This window comes from Platalea leucorodia, assembly GCF_965183815.1.
Source record: "Platalea leucorodia genome assembly, chromosome: 18".
Taxonomy (NCBI): domain Eukaryota; kingdom Metazoa; phylum Chordata; class Aves; order Pelecaniformes; family Threskiornithidae; genus Platalea; species Platalea leucorodia.
In genome coordinates this window covers 6,141,909-6,162,058 of record NC_138840.1, presented here as the reverse complement: position 1 = coordinate 6,162,058, position 20,150 = coordinate 6,141,909, and the positions used below count along the sequence as shown (strand labels likewise).

General features: G+C 49.4%; 1 protein-coding gene across 1 annotated transcript in view; it reads right to left on the bottom strand.

The window, feature by feature from the left end:
* Positions 1–20,150, bottom strand: part of GRIK3 (glutamate ionotropic receptor kainate type subunit 3) — a gene marked incomplete at both ends in the record, with an annotated part of 121,657 nt that overhangs the window by 49,860 nt on the left and 51,647 nt on the right. The window contains 3 exons of the mRNA XM_082329383.1: positions 1,609–1,790; positions 3,154–3,411; positions 4,814–4,990. Coding sequence (XP_082185509.1) covers positions 1,609–1,790; positions 3,154–3,411; positions 4,814–4,990 — 617 coding nt within the window. The remainder of the gene's footprint in view (positions 1–1,608; positions 1,791–3,153; positions 3,412–4,813; positions 4,991–20,150) is intronic.

Here is a 20,150-nt window from a genome sequence, read left to right as displayed (position 1 = left end):
ATGGAAAAGAAAAAGGCTCTTTCACAAGTGAAGGTGGCACCTCTAGACGTGCCTTTCCTGATACGGGTAGAAAAGTTAGGAAAAGATGAGCTTTCTGAGCTTCCGAATTCTTCAGCAAATGTGAGTGCCAACAGTGAGAGAGACACACGGGTCGCGGTGTGCACCGCTCAGAGCCTCCCCGGTGTTACACGCCCGAGCGTACAAGCCTTCAGAGAGGTTTGGGTTTGTGCACCTTCCCAAACTCTGAAAATATGTAACAATTTTTTCCTGAGTAAAAATACACTATAGAATATTGCTAAGCTGAAATCCATGGCTTTGGGTCCTGAAAAAACCAACACACACGCAAAACCAGCCAGAAGGACTTAGAAAGACTTCTTTCCCCCTAGTCCCCCCTCTCCTCCATCTTCCTCACTCTGCACTCACAGTGCTGAGCAGAGCAGATGGCACAATACGCTATAATAAACTGCATAATAAGAGAACAGCACCAAACACAGCCAGCATGTTAAAATAATAGGCAGGAGACAATGCGTCCCTTATATTGTTTTCTTTAATAATCCCTCCCAGGCTTTCTGATTTCTCTGAGCACTTCCCTTCATTTTGCATCAAGCGGGCTGCAAAAGACGTCTCTTTCCATGTGCTTGCTTTCTCAGCCCTTCAGGGGATTTATTTAATCTATGTGGTAGCGTCTTGCTGGGCTGATATGAGCAACACTTCCACCAGCTGGTTTTTAGCATTCTTTGTAAGAACATTTTCCTCTGCCTCATATTGACCCTGAAACCTAAAGGTACTTGGAAATGAGGAGGAGCTGGGGTGAGCAGCAAACCTTCTGGTCTGCGAAAAACGCCAGTGGAGGAACTCAAAGGAAGGAGAGAGACCAAACGAATGGAAAATCACTGACATCTGGCTTAAAGTCCAAGAACTGCACGCAGTGCTCACGCAGGGACAGAGGACGCCGTCCCTCCCCGGCTGGCCCCGTCCTGGCTGCCTGCAGTGAGGCGCAGGACTGCGTGCGCAACGCGAAAATAGCTAACCAAAACGAAGCGTTTTGGACCCGGCCCTGTATGGGATGTATTCACAAACCTGGGGGCATGAAGCAGTACAGAAGGGAAAGAAGGTATTTAAAATCCGCAAGCATGAAAAGCTCGTCCAGGGCTAAATGAGCAGTGACAGAAGTGGCCCAGAGCAGAGTCCTGCCCGCTGCCCCGGCTGAGAGAGCAGCGAACGCTGCTCCCCACGGCGGCGGGCGGAGGGCAGAGGGCCGGGGCTGCGCAGCCGCAGACAGGAGCGGGACAGCAGCCTGGTCTCAGCGCTGCACTCGGTGCAGACGCTTGGCATTTTCTCTTCCCTTAACATTTGTTCATTATTACCGACAGTCGCTTTTTGATACTTCCAGTTTTTTCAGTGAAAACTACATTTTCAGTGGAAATCCAATAGTATTCTTGAAAAACGTACATGCTGTATCTCTTAGTGTAGCTGTGGATTGCGGACAGAGGGAAAGCTGCAGGTCTGCACGCCTACCCGCGGGGCTCTCCCCGCAGTACAGCCACCCCGTATGCATGGATCCCGCGGTGGCCACTTTTGCTTCGCCCCCCATCGCTCCCCGCTCACCTGCTTGAGGATCTGAGCCGCCATCAGGTGGCTGCAGTCGAAGATGATGCGGAATTCCCTGCCCCGCTTCATCTCCTTCAGCAGCGGCCGGGCATCGTCGGTGTCCAGCGGGAGCTGGCGGATTTTCAGCCGGATATTGTACCTTGACGGGGCCATGATGAGCTCTTGCAGCCGTATAAGGCCTTCAGGCATTGCACAAAGACAAACCCACAGTGTTACAGGAAAGTCTGCCTTTGCCCTGCAGGCTGGGTATCACAGCAAGTTATTTCTTCCTATATTATTTTATGGAATGCAATCAAGACTTTCCTCCCTCCCTCAAATGGCCATTGCTAAAGTCGTATCAAAGCCAAGGTGTCGTGTGCCAATCATTAAAACCCCAGGTATTTCCAGAGCAGTTGTTCTAAGGCAGAATCACTTTTCCTGGTGTTTTCCTGCTGCCCCTGCATCCAGCTATGGTAGAGCTGGGGTCCCTGCACTAGGTAGGAAGAGGAGAATAGCAGATTGGTCCTAAACTTTGACATCTCTGGGATCACGACAGTTTTTCTTAAGCAAATATGCCCTTGAGAAAGGACAGAATATGATAATCAGCTCTACAACAAATTAAAATCTGCAGTATTCGCCATGCACAACAGCGAAAGAAAAAAAGGAATATGCGCTTAGATTTATGAATAGCATACTTCATAATGGTCACTTAATCACAACTTGTAACTTTCTTACGACCCTTAGAATTAATTTCTTTTTTATGCGGAAGGTACAAAGCTATGCTGGATGCAGCTGAGCAGGAATTATTGGTATCTAATGTTGCAAGAAGAAATTCAGCAGATGCCTATTGCAAGGAGGAAAAGAGAAGCGCGTCCCTCTGCATAGTGGAAGAAATACATTAGAATATGCCACGAAGGGAACATACTGTGACCCACATTTGCAAAACAGGAATGTCAAACTGTGTTCTCATCAGCCCTCCCCTAAAGAAACCATTTGGTTTAGTGGAATTAGGTTGGACAGGCTATCCAATGTGTCTTTTGTTTGGGGGGGTTTTAATCTATAGTGCTGTGCAGTGCTTTGCTTTGTTTAACCGTCAACAGCTTGCTTTATGTGAAAAACTTTGTCAGCTATGCTTTATAGAATTAGCCAGAAAACAAAACAACTTTCCAGAACTGCTTTTGCTTTTAGCTGGGAAACTGCACCCTCAATGGCAGCCACAGACCAAGGTCTTTGCTTGTGTAGATGGGCACCGCGGTGCCAAACACAGCCGAGCGGAGCCAGATCACACCAGCGGACTATTAATCCTCCCCTGGACCCGCTGGCAGCTGGGGTGGTGCTGAGGGTTCCCCACTTTCTAAGCGCTTTGTGAATGAAATGCTTCAGAAAGGATCCCGGGGCCTTCTACAACGCTCGCCTGCGGGCTTGGGAACGGGTGCGTCCCCTGCGCTGATCGCTGCACGGGTGTCGTTTCGCTCCTAAAAGGGTTCATTAGAAAAGTTCCTAAATGGGATCCACAACAAAAAATCTCCTGGATTCCTCCTTTCAAGCCCCTCCTTTACCTACCTGTACTGTCATCGTAAACCACAGTGGCTGACCTCCATTTCAAATACTGCACAAGGTCCAGAATGGCATGGCTAAGAGAAGCATAGTCGGGATACAGGTTGACATAGAAAGTGTCCTTGTTATCCAAAGGGTGATGCTTCCATCGAAGTTGTATGTGGGGGACTTCCAGGGCATTGCAAATAGACTGGACGGCATTGGTACAGGAGCCTTGGGAAGGTCCGAATATTGCTACGACCCCCAGAGCGAGCTGGTCACAGGCTGGAAAAGGAAGGGAAGGGCAGGATGGTGTCAGAAAAGCCCGGGGCAGCTCCGCGGGAGGGTGAGCGTCGGGGCAGCCTCCTCGCCCCGCCTGGCAGGGCGGCCGCGGGGGCACAAACCTCCCCCTGACCTGGGCCATGGAGCACTGGACGGACAGAGAAGCTTCTGGGCACTAACAGCAGCACAGATAGTAGGGAATTACGACAGTGAAGAGAGGCGGAGGGGGAATTATGGCAGGCGGGGGTCTGGACCAGTGGTTAGAGGCACAGGGATGTTTCCAGAGGAGGGAATAATGGCTGCGGTGTGTTAGAAATGGCCGAGCCTCCAGAGTTGTGGAAGAAATACCCAGAGATGATCAGAATTGCCCTGACAAATGCGTTTTTCCATTATTTTTTTTTTCCTGCAAAATAATGCTTTTCATAGCTTTGTTCAAGCTTTCACTGTGAAATTAAAACAAAACAACTGCGTTTGGGGCTGCATTTTGGGTGGGGGAGGGGAAGTATAAATTTTTCAGAGGAACAGGAACAGATTATTTCTCAACTGCCTCTGCAACTCCTTCCAAACTGAACGCTAACACTTACCACTATCAGCAGGAGCTTTGTGATGGCTACACGTCATTAAAAGATTTTGGGAAAGCCACTGCTTCCAGCCTGAGAGGGGCAGGAACGCGGGCAGCAGCTGAGGCACCCGGCTCCCCCAGACGCGCGCACGCCCCCGGTGTGGGTCCCGCGCGTTCTGCTCCTGTCCCAACACTCGCTGCAGCCGACCTGGGTGCTCCCAGCAGCCCGGCGCAGAGCTGTGTCAGGCAGAGCTCCGAGGAAACCTCCACATCAGAACAGTCTTAAAAAGGGACGGCCGGGGTCAGTGAACTCGCCCGGGAGCAGATATCCCCCCTCTCCGGGGATGCCCCTCGTACAACCGCGAGCTCAGGCCGCGGGTTTCATTTCTCCCAAACCAGAAGGAATCTCAACAAGCCCTCAGCTCATCAGCCCCACAGCCTTTGCTGTGCACTCCCATTTCTTCCCTCCCCTTCAGTAATTCAAGTGGGCTGCTGTTAACTGATAATAAAAAATTACTGTCTGTTAGGAAGAGGACAGAATTTCTGCGCTAGGGATGTTAAAACTGCCAGGGATACACTCAAATAAACAAAGGCATGGCCTACAGACCTTCACTCAGGATTAGAAGCAAACACTGAAAGGAGTTTTGTGAGGTTTGCAGAGGGAAAAAAGAATAGTTGTTCCCCTTACATTAAAATGCCTCTGGAAGGTCAGCTCCTGGAGGCCGCCTAATCTCAATGACTGAGGAGAGCAGGACAAAATGAGCTGCTGGGTCTCAAGCCAAACCATGCCTGTTTTTTAATGAATAAATGTCCACAAAGCTGCTAAGTGTGCTGTGCTCTTACCTTTCTTAGTTGCTTCAAAGCTGTCGTGGAAGTGTATCCTCTGAATGTCGTAGGTTAGTGTTGTGTTAGGCAACAAAGTTCTGTTTCTATTAATAATATTGGCAGAAAATCTGAAGGCTTGCTCCTCAGCACTCATCACCTGCGTATTGGGGCCATCTGCATACTCGAAGATTCCTCCTGCAAGACAAGACAAAACCAGCATTAAGCCACATAAAGTTTGATTCATAACCTTATGTAGCAAGGACCAGAAATCTCTTGGACAGAGCTGTGACGTTTGCGGGCTGAACGAGGCTTGCTCCCAGGACATTTCCTGGAGTGGAATAAAGACATGAAAACGTTTGGGGGTTTGTTACATGCTGGTGCATGAAAGTGTTCAGAATGCCAGCTTTGCAGGGCAACAGGGAACAAATTTAAAGCCTTTGAATATTTTTATGAGACAGATGAGTGGCTTCCCATAAAACTTTAGGACCAGACCTCGGGAAGTGGGGACAGGCTTATTGCTCAGCCGCAGAGGTGCTCCAGGTTTGTGCTCTGAGGAGTTACTGCGGCACGAAGCCCTTCCCTCCGCGCCGTGCTGGACCCCTCCCTGCCTTGTCCACCCATCTCCAAGTCCCCACGCAGGAGGCAGGCAGTGCGGCACTGCTGCTTGCTATTTTTAGTGCCATTTTTAGTGCCCTTCTCATCATTTATTGTTCCTCATGTTTAGTTACCCAAGTTCTTAGTTCAGACCAGCAGAGACTTCTGAATTTGCCTACCCTACAGCTTATCTGCTCAATAATGCACATCTGGAATGCATGCTTTCCCGTGTTCAGAAGTTGTTAATGCCATTACACCTCCCCAAGGGCAGCAAGCTCATGTCGCAGTCGCTGGGCTTCTTGGCTCCGTATCCCTGAGTCTTGTCCTCCGTTCCCCACTGACAGCCACTCTAACTGAAGTGACTCAGTGCAGGCGTAAATTATGAAATTGCGTGGCCTTGTCTCTGAGCTGTAGGCACCGTCCTGTGCCCCTTACAGAACCGCGGAAAGACACATAAACCCTGCTCTATCTTATTAAAAAGTAAACCAAAATAATTAATGGGTGAACGAGATAAGCAAGTGCAATTGGTAACAGATGGTCTCTGGGTTCATTAGCAGAAGGAAAATCTTCCTGTTCAATTTAAGGTAGACCTAAAATGTTTTGTTATAGACGACAGATGTCTACTCAGCCCTCCTAGTTTTCAAGCAACTGCAGGAGCCAGAAAACATTATCTATAATTTTCGTGGCAATTTGGCGTAAGCCAAGAGTGCCACTATGGCAAGAGCCAAGCTGACGTTTCTGTTCACAGCCACGCTCTGGGCGTCTTCCCCGGGACCTGCCAAAGGCAGGGGCTGAGCGAACCCGAGCGATGCTTGCAGACTCTGACAGCAAGGGTGCAAGGGAAGCTGCACAAGGCCTCTGACGTTTCTGCTCCCCACGGTCGTGGCAAGTCACTCCCCTCCTCCTGCAGACTTCGTGCAGCTGGGTCCCCAGTTGTGAAGTGAGTGTGGTAATTAATTTACATGCGTAAACATCCAAAAATGTTTGAGCTGTTCACTGCCTGTCTCTGGTAGAAAAAAGTATTACTGATCGCAGTACTAACTTGGGTAATAGGGGGAAGAATAAAGAAAAAGAAGCTGAATTTTCATTCTGGAGACCCATTTCAGTTCCATGCGATCTTCAAGCAAGTCAGTTATGAGGAGGTTTTCAATCTGGAATGCCTAGCAGTGTAGGCAGGAGCCTAGCAACATTGTGCAAGTGCCTCCTTCTCACAGCATTATGCCAAAACATTTGGTTATTGACCGGTGCAAGGAAAATTATTCATCCATATTGAAGTTTGCACATGCTGGTAGCTCAATCTAAGTTTCTTAGGGCGGAGAAAGTTCACGCACAATATTACAGCAGAAACAATAAACAAAACTAAAGTGAGCATGAGATTCATCCCTGTCTTTCTGTTCAAAGCTTTACTGTCCAGAACATTTTAGCAAAGGATTTTTTGTTTTCTAGCATCACCCTGAAGCGATAACTGGGTTCATGTTACATGGATTATCAACTAGCTGACATTAGGCTTTCTCCTAGCCCAGAGCTTTCAGGGTTGCTTTGGAGCATGTCTTATTATGATAGAATATAGAAGAACTGGGTATGTGGATTATTGGTGTTTGATCCCAAATAAATTCACGTTCCAGACATCCAACTGGATATAATAGGCTTTTTGACAGAAAAGAATTTTCTGTGCAGCCGCTCAAAACCTTGAATTTAGTGCCAGGCAATGAGAAAGCAGACAGGCAGAAGTAATGTAGTTCTGGTTATACTGCTGGATGCCGAATACATTGGGACAACGTGAAATCTCCTGCCGTTGCTAAGGTGTTGAAGAGCGGCCACCACATGCAACAGCCTGCTCTCTGCTCAGAAACCCGGGGGACGGAGAGCGTCTGACGGCAGATCTGCGCCGCAGCCGGGCGCGCTGAGCGCAGCCCCGGCCCTCCGGCAGCGCCTCCCCGCTCCTGGAGATCGCGCGCTGCCGTCCCTCTTGGCTTGCGTGCCTCTCCTTCAGAGATGTTCATCCCGATCATTATTTAAAGAGCCTAATAACCGGCTTGAAACAGTTGATTAATGCATAATCTTCATCATGATTACATAGCATAACTGGCATTAATTTGAAAAGCCAGCTAATTATGAAAATAATTATTGCGGCTTTTTCATTTGAGCAAAATGGAGAATATCAGCTTATGATACTGAGAGAATGAGGGATGTGACATCAGCCTGCTGATCACCGGGCTGGGGGGGACCCCATGCGTCCCCGCAACCCTCAACGGGACGGATGAAGCAATACAAAGCTGGGCAATCTGCTGCAAAGTGTTTGGACAAGCAAACTTGGCCAGCTCTGCCTGTGCTCCCCAGAGAGAGTGATCGCATGCGGGTCTTACGGCAGGAACCTCGCTGTGACTTTACTCTTATAAAAATACAGAAAGTCAATGGGCTATAAAAAGTCAACAACAAAACAGTTGCCACTTTTATATATGACCTATAAACGAGTTTCATCTGAGATAGTAAAACTAAAGGTCCTCTAGCGTTGCTGTCTCTAAACCATTTCTGCCTCCACCCTATTTTTTACGATATTTCAAATGTCTTGGAGATTAATTGGTGCTGCTCACCTGACCTGGTACTAACGACCCTTTCCCAGTATTGCCTCTGTCTGTCCAGGTCCCAGCTTCCCCTTCCTTCTTTCTTCACCTCCCGTAGCTTTGCAGACAGATAAAAGACGGCCGTGCTGAGGCCTGTCGCGATTTGCGACGGCCGCCTGATGTTCACGGGAGTATTCGCTGCCAACGTTATCCAGGCCGGGACCGCGCCGTTTCCTTGCCCAGTCAATGCAGCCCACAGACTCCCTACTGCAACGCCACGTGTTGTTCAACACACGCTGAGGTTTCACAACTTCAGGTTGCGTTTGTTTGCTTATCTCTTTCTCCCCGAAAACCTTTTTATGCCATGTTTGCACGGCAATGGGAGCCGGGTCTGGCAGTCAGCCGTGTAGGAGATGCCTCAGCACAAACTGTCGCTACCTTCTCAGGCAGGACGGGATCAAACGCTATCAACTGTTATCACTTTCACATAGCTTTTGATGGAGTCATCCGTTATTACATCTGACTTCTTAGATTTTAAATTTCAATCACCATGCAGGTTAAATAATTATTCAGTTGTCTTTTACCTTTAAAGCAGGCTAATTGCTCTCCAGAGAATGTCAATCAGCAAATGAGAAAACACGGTAATTAGAATCAACTTCCCGTCTTATTATTTTATATTATTTTATTTGATGGCCACTGATGTTGCTGCTGAGGTGGGGAGGTTTAAACATTCAAAATGAGAATCCAAAGCAAGCGCCTGAAACTCTTATTTTAGATCTAGGCCAGCAGAGCAATGGTAGGGCCAGGCCACGGGAAGGAGGCTGGCACTGCCCGTGAAGGGAGGTTTAGCTGCAAAACACAGAGGATCTCACTCGAACTGAGTAGCAGAAAATTAGCCGCTCTGTTCAGGGTAAAATCCAGATCCCACGAAATCCCCGAAATCCCACTGCTGTCAATCAAAACAGGCCCAAGTCTGTTTGCATCAAGCAGAGATGCTGCACTGCTCCCATCTCCAGGGGCTGATGCTGGAAGACCTCTGGAACGGCCCCAGGAGGGAGCCAGAAAGGAGCCTGGTCAATGGGATGGGAATCCTGTTCCAGTGCTTTGGCTTATCCTGAGCTGTGGCTGCGCAGGCTGAATGCAGTCGGAGTTATTTTTAGCTTTGTCGAAAGCTAAGTCAAGAAAGTCAGAGTATTTTAGGTTTTCACTTTCTCCCCTCTTCCCCTTTTTAACAAAACAAACAGCTTCATTCTCAGAAAGAAAATTCCAACAGCCCTCAGTGTGTGGTGTGATCTCTTATCTTTTACTCCTTATAAAATCACTGAGTTACTTAGCTTTGAAGAACAACTATTTCTGATAACACTTTTCTCTCCCCCGCTGACAGTGTTGTTAACACATTTAGACAGCTTTCTGACAGTCTCTTTCCATGTGACATCCTGGAAGAAATACTTGTTTTGAAATAGGTCTTACTGAGGATGGAGCCAGCCTGAGCTCCTCCAGGGACGCGAGAGCTCCTGCCTCCGTCTCACAGACCTCTCGTGCCCCAAGATCTGTGGTTTATGTACTGTTTTCTCTGAGGTCACAAAACGTCTTTCTTGTTGAACAGCAGGGCTGGCTGGGGCAAGGCAATTTGTCCTCTTCTGATGGGCTCTGCTGCGGGGACAGTGTTAGCAAACGGGCCGATCAGGACCAGTACGCATCATTTAGTGCCGGTTCCTCCAGGACGCCGCTCGGCGGGTCCCCGCGGCAGGAGGGTGGGAGCGCCCTTCCTCGCAAGACGTGCCTCCCCCGGGAGGGCTTTGAGAAGTGATGCTTCTGCTTATCTGACCAGTCCAGTGGAGAGGATTTCACTGTCACGGTCCAGGTCCCGCCAGGGCCGGTGTTTATACCGATAAAGAGAAATGAGATAACACTGGCGGGAAGTAAAAGAAAGTTCTCGGGAGCATGAGGTTGTGCACTGGGAATGGAGCTAAAACTCCCAGAGACTGCCCATCATGGGATGGTTACAGTCTCAAATGCAGTAATACTGAATGCAGTGAAAGCAGCAAAATCCAGAAGGCAATAAATATCACAAAAAAAAAAAAAAGGCAATGACAGATTTGTTCACAAGAAATCTCTCCTTGCACTTTCCCCCAAGGAGCTGCTACTATAAAATGCTCCACAAGTAAATGCAGCTGAAGCTGGAGTTCGTCCCTTGTTCAGCCGGGCACTGAGTGGAGCCCCTGTATCTGATGTCGATGCAGCTGGTGTTCTCCAAACAGAAATAAAATCATCCTACAAAGTGGGGAGTGAGGAAGGCAGTGCCGAGGAATGCTGGGGGCTCCCACCCTTCAGCACCTACTCAGTCGAGAGCCCTTTTTACTGCCTGGGAAGTCCTTGCGCCCCAGAGAGGCGCAGCAGAGCCCTCTGCCCTGATCCTCCACGGGCTCCCGTCGGACTGTGCGTGTCAGACGGCAGCAGCCCGGGATGGACTCCCTGTGGCAGGACCACGGACGGGCTCAATGCAAAGGCAGTAAACAGAACTTGCAAACTTACTGAAACAAACCTTCTGGGAAGGAGCTGAAAATAATTTCTTACGTCCATCAATGGCTTTCTGATTTTGACAGAACAACGGAGCAGCAGGATCTGAGTTCCTGTCCCCTTAAACTGCTGCTGATCATGCATCAGCCTTGTCACTTCAGTGTGGCACTGCTTGATGTGATGCAGCACAACCACGTATCCAAAGCAATTTCAGGCTTCATAAACATGCATCATGCAAGAGCGAGCCTGTGCAGGAATCCGCTGCGCTCACAGGCCCAAGCTGTCCCCTGCCCACGGAGGTTGCTCTCTCTCTGGATGCTAATTGCTAAAAACCCAGGAGGAGGATCTGACTCCAAATGCAGGAAGAGGATTAACCTCAGAGCCGGTGTGTCTGGATTGCTTACACTCACACGCTGCCTGTATTCATTACGCATCTCTTTTACAAGAATTAAAAAGGAATCAGGCTTGTCCCCGAGCAGACAAATGTTACTGCCCTGGCAGTTTCTCTGGCTCTCAGGTCCAGGGTATTTCCAGCTGTAGTTTCTGAGGGCCCTAGCATTAGCTCTGCCTCCACGGACTGACGAAGGCCACGATGTACCTGCCCAGCTGGAAGCTTCCCCCGTGTCCACAATACCCTCCAGCCAGGTGGAGCCAAGCGGGGGCTCAGCGCAGCCCCTCCAGGCTCTGTCTGCCCACTCAAATAGCACGGCTGGGGGGGTTCCTGGATGCCTCGGCTTATATGGCCAGATTTGCTCCCTAACGGTCTTCAGAAGAGGCAAGACATGCAGCGCAGACAGCTCTCGCTCTGCTTGGAACCCTTCTGTGAGCTGAGAGGAGGGACAGATGTAGGAGAACCGCTGGTCCCTGAGGTGGCCAGGAGCTCCCTGTCCCCTCAACATGGTCAAAAGCGAACGTGAAAATTCAGATTTCTGACCCTGATGACAGCCCCAAGGCACCGGTAGCCTCTGCTGCAGAGCCACTGCCGTGAGGCTTCAGCACGGGGCCGAATGTCCGAGGGGGACGGTCCCGCTCTCAGCTGCCTGCCCGCTGCCGGGCTCCCCCAGCGCTGCTCGCCTCTCGGGGGTCTCCTGGGGACCCCACAGCGGCTGACGGGAGGAGCTGGCAAAGCCAGTAACGCTCCCGGGACCTCGGATTCCACCACGTTGTGCAGCATAAGGAAAGGCCAGGTACTTGCTGAGTAATGCCAAGAAAATGAATTCAAGCAGAAAATCAGATATGCAAAGTGTGCGTGTCCCAGAAGGAGGGATTTTCCCGCCTGCCAGGACAGAAAGCCCGTCACAGCAGGCTGATCCATTCCCAGGAGACGGCGTCTCCCTCTTTTCTCATTTTGATATTGAATATGCAAAATCCTATTTCATTTGCACTGTATTAGGTACTTCACGTCACAGGGGGTGACATTCTTCTCTTATGTATAAGCTGTTTAACAGATGAGCAGTCAAGTGGCAAAGAAATACATTATTAATGTTTCTGGTTAAATTAACTGATTAAAAACACTGTAGCTAAAATGTATGTATCAGCACTTCACCCGCGGTAAATGAGAAATTAATGGAATATGGCGGCTTGTTTTTTTTAATGAAAACTAGATAGGAATGGTCTGGAAAGGTATGCCACCTCTAATGGCAATGACGCGTTGGGCCCGCGGGCCGTACAGATGGGGTTTGTTCAGCACACGCGTTTGCGTCCTCGTCGGCGTGCCCCGCGCAGGCAGAGCTCAGCCCCGCGGGGCTGGGGCCAGGCTGGGCCCGCGCCCCCGGGTTGCAGCTTCTAGAAACAAACTTCTCGTTTGCAACTCCCACTCGCTTGGCCTAATTGGCAATGTTTCCTCTGCCGTTTCTTTGAACAAGCTGTTCTGGTGTTGCATGTTTTACATCTGAGAAAGAGCATTTACCACAGCAGCAGCGCGTAACCCCGACCAAGGGAGCGGATCAAAGCGCTAATCTGAGATCAAAGGCCTTCAGCAGTGCTCCAGCAGAAATAAATTAAGTTAGCAACAGATTTCTTAATGATATTTACATTTTTAATTTGCATAATACATGATTGAAATGAAATGGGCATTTTTTACACGGGCTCAATTAATTAAAAAAAAAAAAGCAGCATCACAATCTCCTAGGAATAGATTCCCATCAAGATAAGGGCAATGAAAATGCCAAGAAGCTTTTCATTTACCCAGTATACAGCTCACGGCATAACGCAGATCTCCACAAGTGACCGGTGAGTTGCAGCCTGAGAAGCCCCCCAAGGGGCAGAGCTGCCAGAAGGAGCCCAGTGACTCCCAGTCACACCAGTTTCCCTCAGTGGTGGCTGGGAAAGGCTCCCACTGGCTCTACAGTTTTACTTTAAGCAGTCTTATTTCTCTGAAAAAGGTAGATCCTGCAAGCTTTGGGCTACTCGCATTCAAATCGTTCTCACTATCAGATCCCTCACCAAATACTTGGGCTCGCTTTGATTAATTAGCAATTCCGATTTTTTTGTGCGTGGGTTGCCCCAAGTACGGAATTAAACCGCAGTATTTATCCGTGCCTCTGCTTTGCGAGACCCCGCTGCTGGGGAGGAGCGGCTGGGCTGCACCGTGCCCACCGGCGCGGGTCGAGCCCGATGCCCGGCGCTGGCAGGAGAAGCGCGCTGAAGCAGGTGAGCCTGCTCTGAGCCATGAGCAGCTCCCTCCCCAAAATCTTACTGCGACTGTGCAAACTCAGCAAACTTGTCCTGGAAATCGCCGATGACCGAATAAATCAGGCATGCTCAGATGTCATTTTTATGATCGTGCTTTGGGCTATAAACGCGTTTTAAACTGTAATATATGGGAGAAAAAAAAACGTTTGAAAGCTTAAAATTATTAAGGATGTATAATACAGGGTTTAGGCGACACAGCTGTAAGTATATTTTTCTATTGTGTTTTATTGGCCTGCGGTGTAATCTAGTGTTAGATGTGATGTCCATCTGGCGCACAGCTCGAGCGAAATACGAAGCAGAGAAGCAAGGCCACAACTGAAATAAATCCAGGCTCACGCCTGTGATTGACTGGGCTGGTAACAAAACCTGCAGGATGATAAAATACTTCAGATTTGTCTTTATTATGTGCGACGGAGCTCAGCGCTGGCGCCGCGTCTCCCTGCACACACTCTCCAGTTTCGGCCTCCCCTGCCACCGCCGCGCTGTGCCCTCGCAGCGATAATTATGGTGCTACAGCAGAGCCTCCGCCCGAGCTTAACCCCAGTGCAGACTGGGTCCAACGGGTTAATTTCGGAAAATGCACTGTAAACTGAATACAGGGTGTTCAAAATTGAAAACACTTTTTTGGGAAAAAAAATTGCCTTCTCAGTTAAACGGGACTTTGCCAATCTCTGGGAGCGGCACTAAGGGAGCCCCGGCCCCGGGGCGCCTCGGGCACCCACTGCGCCAAGGGGTGGTGTCCGCAACAGCTCCTGCCTCCGGGCTCCCGAAGTGGTGACCAGCCAGCAGGCCGTGCCAGCCTGAACTGTCGTATGTAAGAACGAATGTAAGAGTTCATTCACACGAATGAAAATTGTACGTAGGAATGAACCTTGCAGAGGAGGAGCAGTAACACCGGCTGGGCTTACGCTCTTCCCATCAACTGCCCAACCTCGAGCGTAGCACAGCTTGGCTGGCCGCGGGTTTTTATATTCTCTGTCCCTTTGCTTTCCCTTACTAGTTACTAGCTCCTGTTTTACCTGGAAATAGAAATATACCTGGTATAAATATGAAATAGAAGGTGTCCTGCAGTGAAATGATGTCTCACATAAAAATTCAACCCAATTACAATTATTACATGTTAATTAAATTCTTCTTAAATACTCATTGCTAAGCCCCAGCTAATAAATGTTAATACCCACCTGCCATGTGGCATATAATATTAGACTTAAGAAATCGAAATTAAATCCTACACTTCGTTTACAATGTAACCAAATACCGGCAGTCAACTGATTGTTTCTCATTCTTGTGTTGATGCTTCCAAAAATCAGGGCTTTAAGTAAGATGATGCATTGAATAGCAAATGCAGTTCTGCAAATATTATGACATATTGTTTGTCATCCGCCCTAAATATTTAACAGTTCAGTTTTACAAGATTTTTATGCCACATGCTGAGAATTTGCTCCTGATAGATGCTGAATTTGATTGACGAAATGGATTCCACTCTGGAGCTGACAAGCCCAAACCCCTGCCAGGACCTTTGCTGTTGGCATCTTCTGGGTTTTTCCCCTCTTTTTAAAAGAAAGTAGAGAGAGGGGAAGAAAAACCATAGAGTTCTCTGGAAAAATTGTTTCTGCTTAATCCCATCTACTTTCTACAGAAAAACCTTTACGTAGGAAAAGATCAAAGGTCTGTAATAGATTTCAACAGGTTTCCACGAGGTGCGTGGTGCCGAAGGGAGTGCAGGGCCCCGAGTGATTAAACTGCCCTGTGCTGCCAGCGCTCAGGGGCAGCCAGAGATGTAACTGGGAGATTTAGCCACCTATTTTAGCCTTTTTATCTTCCTATTTTAATGCCGTTAAACAGGGAGAAAAGCCAGACTTTGCCAGGATGTGGTGCCTGTGCGTGCTGGGAGTGGGAGGTGGTGGGGAGCACGGGGGCTGCTCCCAGACAGGGGCTCGGGGGCAGCGCTCCCCGAGCTGCTCCGGGCCCTGCTCAGGAAAATACCTTCAGAGCCCATTTTTGATGAGATGGGGTTTTCCCTATCGATTTCTAGATGGTTACTCCTCACCGACCGAGCGGGGAGGGAGGAACGAGGAGCGTTTCTGGCAGCGCGGGCAGACCCCGCTCCCAGCGCAGCGGCACGGAGCCCCCAGCCCCGGAGCATCCCGGGGAGAGGGCGGCCGCTGCGTCTGCACGATCCGGTATTTTGTGAGGAAAAAAAAAAGCTCAGGATTTTTTAGCTATTCTGTCACAATCTACCTTGACTCACATCTTTCACGGTGGGAAAGATCTGCCTAGGGTAGGCATTTTGTAAATGTGCAATGTTCAAAATTTTTTATGAATGGTTATTTTTCCTGACTTTTTTTTTTTTCCTTCATTTCTTAATTGTCAATTCTGAATGTCCAGGGTAATTACAGCTGCAAGATTCGCTGACTTAAAAGCAGCACTTTATTCTGGGAAATGAAAGAAAAAAAGGGAATGACAAAAGGGTCCTCTGAAAAACGCTTTCATTATTTTCCTGTCATCTGTACTCTCAATTTACAAACAGCTACACACAGAGCAGGGGATGCAAAGGGACGCGCTGGAACTGCCCCGCAGCACGACTGCAAAGGAATTTTAAATTCCCCTAAATGATCAAAATCAGCTATTAAAAATATTTCACGTCTTATAAAAGAAAACGATGCACATGAAAGGCAGCTCGCGTGGAGCTGTGATCAGCGCCTTTGCCTGAACGCACCGCTCGCTCTGGGGCTTGGTGAGCGTGGCCGTAGCGCAGGGTCCCCGTCACGGTGGGGGGCACCCTGCCTGCACCCCACCCACGCTGCCAGGCTGCCCAGGGCGTTCTTATATTGCTTCTGGCCCCTCCAGCCAAGGCCAGGGCTTGGCACCTGGTGCGTGCGGAGCTGGGTGCTCACACCAGAGCAGGGTCCTGATCCCGTCCGCGCTGAACTCTGCTTCTGTGGGAAAAGGGGCTTGGATTGTGCCGGGAGAGGGGACCAGAGGCAAGCGCTGTCCTGGGGCACCGGCTGCTCCGTGCCGAGCTCCGGGGAGGGCAGCGCCCCACCGCAGGGCACCCCGCGAGGCCGTTGTCACCCCTCCCCTCCTGCTCCTGGAGAGGTGACAAGCAGCAAGTGCCACGTGCACCACGTCCCTACCCAGAGCTGGGGGCCGCGGCTCTGCGGAGCGATCCGACCGTCACACTGACGGAGCTGAATGCGTTTCAGTATGAATTGAACCAAATATGTGCTAATGAAGCTGAATATTCATTATTATGACTAAACAAACTAAGTGAATCACAAATTAAAGTGGGTAAATTATTAGTTTGGTCGCTCAGAAAAGGGGAAATTTGAAGACCATTCCAATTATAGAGGAGGTGGAATAGGAAAACTTTATTAATAGATTCAAATCTAATTAAAAATGCATGTTAGTCATTGTATAGTGCTGCACACCTTTGTCATCAATGACAATGGATGTAACCGTACCGCTCGTCTGCTCAGCAGTGACCTAACCGCTTAATTGCTTTGATGTTTTGTGATAATTCCAAGATTTATCAGTGATTGCTGTTTATTTAATGCTGCGGACACTGTTTCCTCAACTACAGCATTATGAATTACCAAGGATTATGCGTTCAGCAGCTCCTATTGATTCATGCAGAGCTAATTAATGAGATGCATCACCCAATCATAAACACGAGCAATAATACATGCCTCGTTAGCACAAACGAGTAAACTGCTACAGGGAGCATGGAGGGCGGGGGCAGGAAGGGTTAATGGGACAAGATCTACCGATTGAAGTAAAACTTCTTTTATAAACTCTTAAATAGACAGTGAAAAGCAGCACCTGCCTGCAGGCTGCGCGCTGCAGCTGGGTTATTGCGTCCTTCTGATTGCCCTGCCCCTGGGGTGGGTATTTCTGCTTCCCTGGGGCTGCTTTCAGAGAGGGGGGAAGAGGCTGAGGAGCTGGAGGAGTGATGGGAGCACAAAGCAGACCCATAGATGTAAGGTATGTTTGCTGAGGTTTATTCAGATATGAATTTTTGCTAGCTGGAGTTTTTCCTGTAGGGTGTACAGGAATTAGCATCTTCTTCCAGCTCTGGAGCATGGCCCAGCTAAAGAGGGCTTTGTAGGAATCAGGTTTTGGCTGGGTATTGGTAAAGACTGGGAAGGCAGCTTGAGTCTGGGAGCTTCCTTCACTGCCCGGAGCAGAGCCTCGCCGCTGTCGGAGCGCGCGGGGAGCGCTCGGACCGAGATCGCGTACCTCTGCGGCGCCATCTCAGCTCTGGGTCTGTTGGGATAGTCGCAGGGTAAGGAGTTGCAGATGAGACCATGGAAGATAAACTGACTGGCTTCCCGTGGGATGTTGAATAACCCCTTCCTTTCTTGCTTTCTTCTGGAATTGGTTTTTTCTGCCATTTTGTTCATTTTAGGTGAATTGGTATCTCCTGTGTAATGATTGTATGGTGTAAAGTGGGAGCTATAAACTGAGAGTAGCATGAATTCAATGGAAAAATTATTTGATATAAGTTAAGCAAGCTTGGGAGGGAGGGTTACTTATGAGTGGGAGATGCAAAAGCATCTTAAAATGCAGCTGAGCTTAATTTGACTTTAATTAAAAAGCATATTCAAGGAAGAGATTTCTGACAGAAAAGCTGAGGAGTGAAGGTTTCCTAGTTCCCACCCTATTTATAAACCAGTGAAGAGGAGCTGGCGTTCCTCCTCTCCGCAGTGGGTCTGCAGGAAGCAGATTGTCTGTGGGGAAACCACATGAAGCTGGGCAAAACAGCCCTCCTCCTCCTCCTCCTGCACATGGGACGAGCAGCCGTCGAGCGCTCTCGAGGTGGTTACTGCTGCCATGCCGGGGCCATGGATCTGAATTGGGGACAGTGTCCCTGACTTATCCTCTAATTTACAGGTGACTGGTGCAGAACTCAAGTAATAGCTTCAGTTTCAAAGAGCTAAGCGAGAAAAAACCAAGATTAATAAGTAGAACAGTCCATCTGAAAGCAAATTTGGAGAGGATGCTGCAGATGTATACCCTACTATAGTGCCGAGCATCTGGTTTATGCATTGCTTTCTTCTTGATGCGTGTAATATATTTAAAGGCTATTTGGAAAAGATGTTTCTAGCATCTTCTAGCCCAGCAGTAAGTGGGAGTCTGCTGGGTAGCAGCATGTGAATCTGATGAACCGAAGTGTCGGGTCACTGGCACGCGCCCTGAATGAAGCTACTGCAGATGCGTCGGTCCCAGTAACGTCCCAAGGGTGGCTGGGGGAACCTGCCGGGCGCCGATCCAGCTCTAGAAATTCTGTATTGCTTGCAAACGTGCCCTCTGCCCTGCGCCGCTTGGTACAGCTTCGTGTGCGCAGCTGCTCAGTACGGTTGCGGAGGCGAGCGCCGCGGGGACGGCAGTGAGTTACGCAGGAGCGGCAGGGCTGGTGGTGACCCGCGAGCGCGCTGTCGCTGCAGAGCTGCGTAAGCACCAGTGCCGCTTTACAAGCAAAGCTGATGGCCAGCATGGGGGAGCGCGGGGTTTTGGCGTTGCACGTGTCCTGCTCTGTGCTGTGCTCTTGTAAAGCTGGTATTGCAGGTGCTCGGCCAGGGTGAGCGTGTACCATCCATGTGCTTCATGGGATTCCCTTAATTAAAATCAACTAGTAACATCTTGGGGCTATAATAATGAAAATACATGAGTTAGCATTGGAAATCAATAGCGTTATTTCTGGTCATGCTGTGGACCTTGCTGCAGAAATGCAGGAACAATGCAGAAAAGATCCGAAATTAAAACATAAAGTGAGATGTAAGGCTCCTTCCTGCTGGTGTGCTCCTCCCTTTCTTTCCCTCATTCCTGTGCAAGCGAAGGCATGGCTGCTGTCCTTGCCCCCCTCGCTGGTGCCCCAGCAGAGCCTTCATCTTTGGAGCAGGAGCGGGGCAGCTCCTGGGCTGTTCCCAGCCATGGAGATGACCTTGCCCTCTCCCGAGTGGGGAGCAGTGTAGATCTCTAGGCTTTGCTCAGGTCCCTCTTGGGCAACTACTTGCGAGAAATGCAGTGCGAATTATTTTACTACTTAAACACTGTTTATGGAAAGACTTCAAGGCTTGACCTCAGTCACGTCTCACCAGACGATGAGTTGGAATAACCCTACTGCTTAGTGTTTCGCTTGGCTTTGTAGTATAAAGAGAATACTATAGCTTTATAGTGTAAAGAGAAAAACCAGACACCAGCTAGAAGGCAAGGGGGGGAAAAAAGACGTGATTTTTAAAACTTGCAGATGGTGGGATTAAGGCCCAGAAGGATGATTCTTTGCTCAAGCTCAGCGGCGAGTTTGGCACCGAGTCCTGGGTACCCTACCTGCCATGTGAATGCTCTCCCTCCCGCCTTGCCGGCAGGTTTTGGTGACCCGCTGGCTGGAGCTCCGGGCCGTGCAACACCTGCCTGTCCCCCCTTGCTAGACAAGGGCCGCTTCAATGCCCACGACGTGGTGCGAGACGCGTGCTCTAATGGCAGGGAGCAAACCAGCTCAGTGTAACAGCGTGTGGCAGCTCCTTTGAGCTTTACCCCACAGCCCCTCCCAGCCCCCCGAGGAGGACAGGCCCGAGCTCAGCTAGATGAGGACTATGGCGAGATGTGACAACTGTCTGTAAGCGTTTAGAAGGCATCAGCTCTTATTTGCACAGGTCCCGGGAGGGTGAGCGGAGATAGCGATCAGATGGAAATTTTAGGCTGGACTTAAAAAAGACCTTCTTTGCTGCAAAGCCAACAGACTGAAGGCACAGCCTCTTAGGATGGAAATCTTCCTGATGCTGCAGATAAACTCCCTCTGCTGTTCCCCTGCTTCTGCTTTCTCCTGGCCTGTGTCCTCAGGAATGTCCTGCCAGAGACCTTGCAGGATAAATCGGGCTCCTGGGAAACACTACGGTCAGGAAAAACTATTTTCAGTTGACAGACAACCCCAAATCGCAGTGGGTGTACTGCAATACTTGTGACACGATCAGGAGCAATGC